This window comes from Mustela nivalis (assembly GCF_964662115.1).
Source record: "Mustela nivalis genome assembly, chromosome: X".
In the NCBI taxonomy this organism is placed as follows: Eukaryota; Metazoa; Chordata; class Mammalia; order Carnivora; family Mustelidae; genus Mustela; species Mustela nivalis.
The window spans coordinates 53825185-53832333 of NC_139040.1; the positions used below are offsets into that span (position 1 = coordinate 53825185).

General features: G+C 36.7%; 1 protein-coding gene across 1 annotated transcript; it reads right to left on the reverse strand.

Moving 5' to 3' along the window:
• Positions 1–410: 410 nt before the first annotated feature.
• Positions 411–4410, reverse strand: LOC309856130 (polycomb protein SUZ12-like). Its single transcript, XM_082716890.1, is given in 3 exon segments — positions 411–2730; positions 2733–2939; positions 2942–4410. Coding segments are annotated over 3 exon segments (1485 nt in total). The 5' UTR covers positions 3873–4410; the 3' UTR covers positions 411–2383.
• Between the last annotated feature and the right edge of the window lie 2739 nt (positions 4411–7149).

Below are 7149 nucleotides of genomic sequence, written 5' to 3' on the forward strand. Positions count from 1 at the left end.
CCCCAGTAAAATGTGCTTTAACCAAATCAGAAGAGACCCCCAAATCGTGGGAGTGAGAAGGGGGTAAAAAGAGGTTCAGAAAAAATGAAATGAAAACTAATAAAGAAAAAAATATAAAAAAGAAAAATACATATATGTATATATTAGATGAACTAGTGTTAAAAACGTTAAGAATAAAAGGGTTGAAGTTAAAATTAATTTAGCAGAAGAAAAAAATTAAATTAACTGCAAGACTAAAGAATCATGGGGAGAAAGCCATGAGTTCCATGCTTTGCTTTCTCCTCTAATGGAATTCTGCTCTCCTTGGTAGGTCAACTTTGTCTTGGCTGGATTTCTTGTTGATCTTCTGGGCAAGGGCCCTTTTGTAGTGATTTTTTTTTATATATTTTTGCACTTTATGTACAAAATCATTTGATTTCAAATAAACATTTAATGTAAAAACAAACGTTCTTTTAAACTGAATTTTTTTTACATCTACTGTACCATTCAAATTCTTTATCATCTTACATGATTTCTTCAAAACCTCTTACATGTAGAAAAGCATTTTTTTTTATAAATAGAAACAAAGGGATTTTTTCAGCTTTTATTATAAGATGACATAAAAAGTTTACTCAACAGAAGTAATTTCATTACTATTTGGGGGAGGGACTCACCAACTTTTTGTGCAAACAATGCTAGCCTTCTTTTAAGCATTAAGAGCATAACTGCTCAAGAAATGACATAAGCAATAATTCTACACCTACATCTCCCCTAAAATAATCTATTTTTTTTTTTACATATGTGCACAGCTTTAGCAAATTAAAGCCTGAGAGAAATGCTCGAGATTCACTATCCAGAGGCATGATCAGAGTTTACTGTAACTCATCATTGAGAGAGTTTACCAATCAAGGAGTCTGTAATGAAAGCTGCAGTTTCCCTCTTTCCTATTTTTCTTAACACAAAAATCAATGACTAAGAACTTAATACTGGATGACAAATCACACCCACACTATTAGTTAAATAGCCTCACAGTTAAACACATCTTAAAAGACCAATCAAATCAGTATTTACATTTTATAAATTTCTGAAGACACCATTAGAAAGCTTATATATCCCTTCATTAAACAAAATAGGGAACTGCATCTGATGGTGGTGGAATGAAATTAAAAAATTAAAAATACCTGCATTTACAGAAGCATTGATCCTTTATAAATAAAGAATATGAAAATGAAATTATCTTTAAGGATAATAAAAAATTGAGTTGATGTTACTCAACCACAGTGCTTGGAGTTGGATTAAAAATCTATTGGTGCTTGTTAATGTGCCAGTAGTGAAACCACTTTCTGTTGGAGAAAATCCAACTGCAAATATGTGCATAAAAACACACATATCACAGGGCAAAACTCCTCACAACAATTCAAGTCAGCTTATCTGTATTGGATATTCTAATCATGAAATACATTACCAAGACATCCCTTGCAAAGAAAAAAACAAGTTATAGATTTTCTGATTCATTTTTATAGAACATTTTCTTCCTCGAAAGTGGCATCTTAAAAATCCCAAACTCATTCGTTCCTTGGTTTATAATGAAAAGATGTGGACAGCTGAATTTTTCAATGTGATTACCATATTGAGAAGTTAAAAAACAAAAACAAAAAACAAACCCAAAACAGCAATATTTTTTCAAGTTTAAAAAAATATACTGGGTGAGCAATGCAGTAAAAGTATCCACATAAAAACAAAATGGTCAGTAACCTTTTAAGCCAACATGACATTTCACGGTCAACAATGTGAAAAATTGACATTTTCTCAAACAGGCATAAGATGAAGAAGTGCTATTTTAAAATTGTAAAACTTCTATAAAGAAGGATCTTATGTTGTAATTTCTCATTCCAAATTGATAAATGATTTCAAAATCAAGGATCAAGGTTTGATTGCAATAATAATGCAACATAATTTCCAAAAATCTTCAATTTCTAAAAAGGAATCACACTCTAATTTTCCCTCCCCAAAAAAGTCTTCACAATTACGAAGTAGAAAAATGGCCAGTCACAAATGCTAAAACCATTATAATTTAAATATATGAAATAATTTCTAGATTATCAATTCAATATATTTCATAAGACAATTGCTGAAGTTAAAAATACTTTCTTTCAACTATTGCTTTTCATGCTCCAACTAGAGTGTTGTAATGACATCAATGAAATGGACATCCATGTAATGCTGCATGACAAAGTGAAGTTGAGCCCTGACACAAATACCCTTGTTGAAATCATTTACTTCATCTAACAGTGCCTGTTTGAAACCTATGATTACAAACGAAAACAAAAATCTTCCTAGAGGCTGAATTCCCTAGAATGCAATTTCAGTGTTTGTCCATAACACAGGGTTAGGTTTTTTCTTTTCAGAGTTTTTGTTTTTTGATCTGTTTTGAAACCCCTGAGACACCATCTGCTTCCAAAGCTTTCTCTTTTGAGTTAATTTCACTAAATCCATTTGCTGTCCCATTTTGTTCTTCAGTGATTTCTTCATTTGCAGGGGGAGCAGATTCTCCTTTTTCTAATTTTTGCTGCATTTCACGGAGCTTGGTAACAGCTTTATCTATTGACATAATGCTAATAAGATTAAAGTCATGCATGCTGACTAGATGAAGCATGAAGTTTCGACATAAATTCTTCTTAATTATTTTCTGTCCATAGTTTTCTACAAACAGCATACAGGCATGATTCATTTGATTGTCAGCAATAAACCATGTTTCATGACATGGAGATTCCACAGTTTCATCACTTCTTTCTCTCCTTCATTAACATCAGAAAATTCCTCAATTTGTGTAATGTTTTTTTCTCTTAGCCATTCAGGATCCTTTTCATCTTCACTATCTACTTCCACTTCTTGTGGTCGGAGAGGTAAACAAGTATCACTATGGAAATAGAGACGATTGTGTCCACTACTATACGTTGCTGCTGTTCCACTTCTCCGTCTTCAGATTCAAGAAATTCAGACATACTTGCTTTTGTTCGTTTTGGTCTACACATAAGAATATGTGTGATAGGTGTTCTCTTTACTGGTCCATTGCGACTAAAAGCAAATCCAGGATGGCGATGAATATCCTGAGGATTTCCGGCATAGGAGCCATCATAACACTCATTGATAGAAACATCTATCCTAGCACCTTTCGGATGATAAACATAATTGAAGATAAATCTGCTGTGGCAGAGTTTCAGATGCTTGAGTAAACTATAAAGTTTGCGGCAGTTCAGAGTACACCACGGGCAATGTAGATCATCTCTTGCTTCCGTCTGTTGTCTTGTATTGTTGTTATAAAGGAACTGATAAAATATTCTTAATTTTTGTCGATTTTCACTTGAAGTATCTTTTTCTTTTCTTGTTTGTAGGTCTGTATTCAATGATTCTTTAACAGCTATAGTCTGAGTAGGTTTAACTGAACCAGGCTTGTTTTCTTGATGAAGACTCTCTGAATTTCTAGTGGCAAGAGGCTTGGCAATAGGAGCTGTAGATTTGTCATTGGTTTCTCCTGTCCAACGAAGAGTGAACTGCAGTGTAGGTCCCTGAGAAAATGTTTCAAATGGAGGTAGCCTCTTCCCATCAAGAATAGTCTCCCATGTTGCTCTTTTCTTGCTTATTGGACATTCTTCCATTTCCTGCATGGCTACTTCATATTCCCCATCTAAAAGCTGTAAGCGCCTGTTTTTATCAAATACTGTCATTTGTGCAACAAATGTCTTTTCCCCATCTTCACAATTTCGTTTTCTTCTGGCTGGAAGTTCTTCATTGACATCAATATTTTCATTGGTTTCTCCATTAATCATTCCATTAAATTCTCTTCTTCCTGGACGAGTCACTCTAAATAGCAATGAGTAAGACTTCACCATATGGCTGTTACTGGGTTCAAATTAATTACTGGAAACTGCAAGGGATGGGAAATTTCCAGGTTTTGTTTGATTGATATCAGGATTCAAAGGCACCTGCTTTTTACCTGTAGGAACTTGCCTTATTGGACAACTTACATCCTTTCTTTTTTTGTGGCTAACTTTCACAAGCAGGACTTCCAAGGTAACAGAATTTTGTTCATTTTCTGAGTTTTGTGATGGCTTATCATTTTTGTGGAAGAAACCAGTAAATGTAAGCTGCAGATGGGTTGACAAGGTATGAGATTCTTGCTCTCCTTTCATTTTCTCTACTTTTGATAACATATCATCAACTTTAAATGTTTTCCTTTTGATGTTTATTCTGGAGTTTTGATGAGACATGTAAGTAAGAGTCCTGTGCAAAAATATTGGAGCTATAAGATTTCGAGTTCGAAGAAATCTATAGATCTGTGTTGGTTTCTCAAAGGCCTGGAGGAAAAGCTCGTGGTCAGCCTGGACGTGCTCCATTTTCAGCTTCTTCACGGGTAACACCGCGGCCCCCGCCGCTCTGTTGTAGTGATTCTTAAGTGTCTTTGCCTGAGGCAGAATTTCACTGCCCTTACCAGAGGCCTGGGTAAGTAATCTGCTAGAGTTCGCTTTTGGGAGCTTTTGTCCCCTGAACATTTTCCATAGAGTTCCAGAGGCTGTGAATGAAAATGGTGGCCTCCCAGTCTCTGGCCCAGAGGAGCCAAGAGCTTGGAGCCCCACTACTCAGTGCGCTGTCAGAGAAAACAGCCCAATCACTCCCATCTCCCTCTCTTCTGCCGCACTCCGAGCTCACCCAGCCTGCGGCGGGTTCAAGGTAACCCTAAGCTGAGAGCTCACTCCTCGGCTCTGTCTCTGTAGCTGGCTTCCCCATTCTAATACCTGCAAGCTCTGCGACACTCAGACACCACCAATCCTTCTGTGACCCTGCGGGACCTAGGGCCACGCTGGCCCAACATGGGCTTCACCCCGGTTTAGCTTCTGGAGTTATGCCCCTCAGTGGAGAAGACTTTTAAAAGTCATGATTTTGTGCTGTGTTGCTCCGCCATTTGCTGGAATCCAGCCCCTCCACCCACGGTCTATCTTCCCATCACTTGGGATTCACTTCTCCGCCAGTCCTACCTTTCAAAAAGTGGTCGATTTTCTGTTTCTAGAATTGCTCTTTTTCCTTTCTTCGATCTCCTGTTGATTTGTAGGTATTTGCAATGGTTTGATAAGATATCTAGCTCATCTCCTGCTACCTAATGTAGTCTCAGCCTGCTACTTCTCCACCCTCTTGACTCCTCCCCCCAAGCCACTGGTTACTGTATATTGACTTTGTATCCTGCCATGTTGCTGAATTGCTGTATGAGTTCTAGTAGTTTGGGGGTGAAGTCTTTTGGGTTTTCCATATAAAGAATCATATTATCTGCAAAGAGAGAGAGTTTGACTTCTTCATTGCCAATTTGGATACCTTTTATTTCTCTTTGTTGTCTGATTGCTGTTGCTAGGACTTCTAATACTATGTTGAACAAGAGTGGTGAGAGTGGGCATCCTTTTCATGTTACTGATCTCAACAGGAAGGCTGTGAGCTTCTTCCCATTGAGGATAATATTTTCTGTAGGTCTTTCATAAACACATTTCATGAAGTTCAGGAATGTTATCTCTATCCCTATATTTTGAAGTGTTTTAATCAGAAACGGATGCTTGATTTTGTCAAATGATTTTTCTGCATCAATTGAGAGGACCATGTAATTCTTCTCTCTTCTCATATTAATTTGTTCTATCACATTGATTGATTTTCAAATGTTGAAACATCTTTATAACCCAGGGATGAATCCCAACTGGTCATAGTGGATAATATTTTTAATGTGCTATCATATCCTGTTAGCTAGGATCTTGTTGAGAATCTTAGCATCCGTATTCATCAGTGATATTGGTCTGAAATTCTCCTTTTTGGCAGGGTCTTTGCCTGGTTTGGGGATCAGGGTAATGCTGGCTTCATAGAAAGAGTCTGGAAGTTTTCCTTTTGCTTCAATTTTTTTGAAACATCATCAGAAAAATAGGTGTTATTTCTTCTTTGAAAGTTTGGTAGAATTCCCCAGGGAATCCGTCAGGTCTTGAGCTCTTGTTTTTTGGGAGGTTTTTGATCACTGCTTCAATCTCGTTACTAGATATTGGTCTATTCAGGTTGTCAATTTCTTTCTGGTTCAATTTTGCGAGTTTATGGTTTTCCAGGAATGCATCCATTTCATCTAGGTTGCTTAGCTTATTGGCATATAACTGTTGATAATAACTTCTGATGATTGTTTCTACCTCCTTGGTGTTAGTTGTGATCTCTCACTTTTCATTCATAATTTTATAAATTTGAGCGTTCTCTCTTTTCTTTTGTTTTAGTGTCACCAATGGTTTATCGATCTTATTGATTCTTTCAAAAAACCAGCTTCTAGTTTCATTGATATCTTCTACTGTATCTCTGGTTTCTACCTCATTGATCTCTGCTCTAATCTTGATTATTTCCCTTCTAATGTGTGGAGTTGGTTTGATTTGTTGTTGACTCTCCAGTTCTTTAAGGTTTAGAGACAGCTGGTGCATTCTGGATTTTAATTTTTTTTTAAGGGATACTTGGATGGCTATGTATTTCCCCCTTAGGACCGCTTTTGCTGTATCCCATAGGTTTTGGACTGATGTGTCTTCATTCTCATTGGTTTCCATGAATTGTTTCAGTTCATCCTTGATCTCCTGGTTGATCCAAGCATTCTTAAGCAAGGTGGCCTTTAGCTTCCAGGTGTTTGAGTTCCTTCAGAACTTTTCCTTGTGATTGAGCTCCAGTTTCAAAGCACTGTGATCTGAGAATATGCAGGGAATCATCTCAGTCTTTTGGTATCGGTTGAGTCCTGATTTGTTACCCAGTATGTGGTCTATTCTTGAGAAGGTTCCATGTGCACTTGAGAAGAATGAGTATTCTGTTGTTTTAGGGTGGAATGTTCTGTATATATCTATGAGGTCCATCTGGTACAATGTGTCATTCGATGCTCTTGTTTCTTTATTGATTTTCTGCTTTGATGATCTATTTCTGAAAGAAGTTTGTTATGATCTCCTACTCTTAATGTATTCATATCAATATGACTCTTTGTCTTGATGAACAGTTTTCTTATGTAATTGGCTGCTACGAAATTGGGGGCATAGATATTTACAATTGTTAGATCATCTTGGTGGATAGTCCCTTTAAGAATGATGTAGTGTTCTTCTGTATCTCTGAGTACAGTCTTTAGTT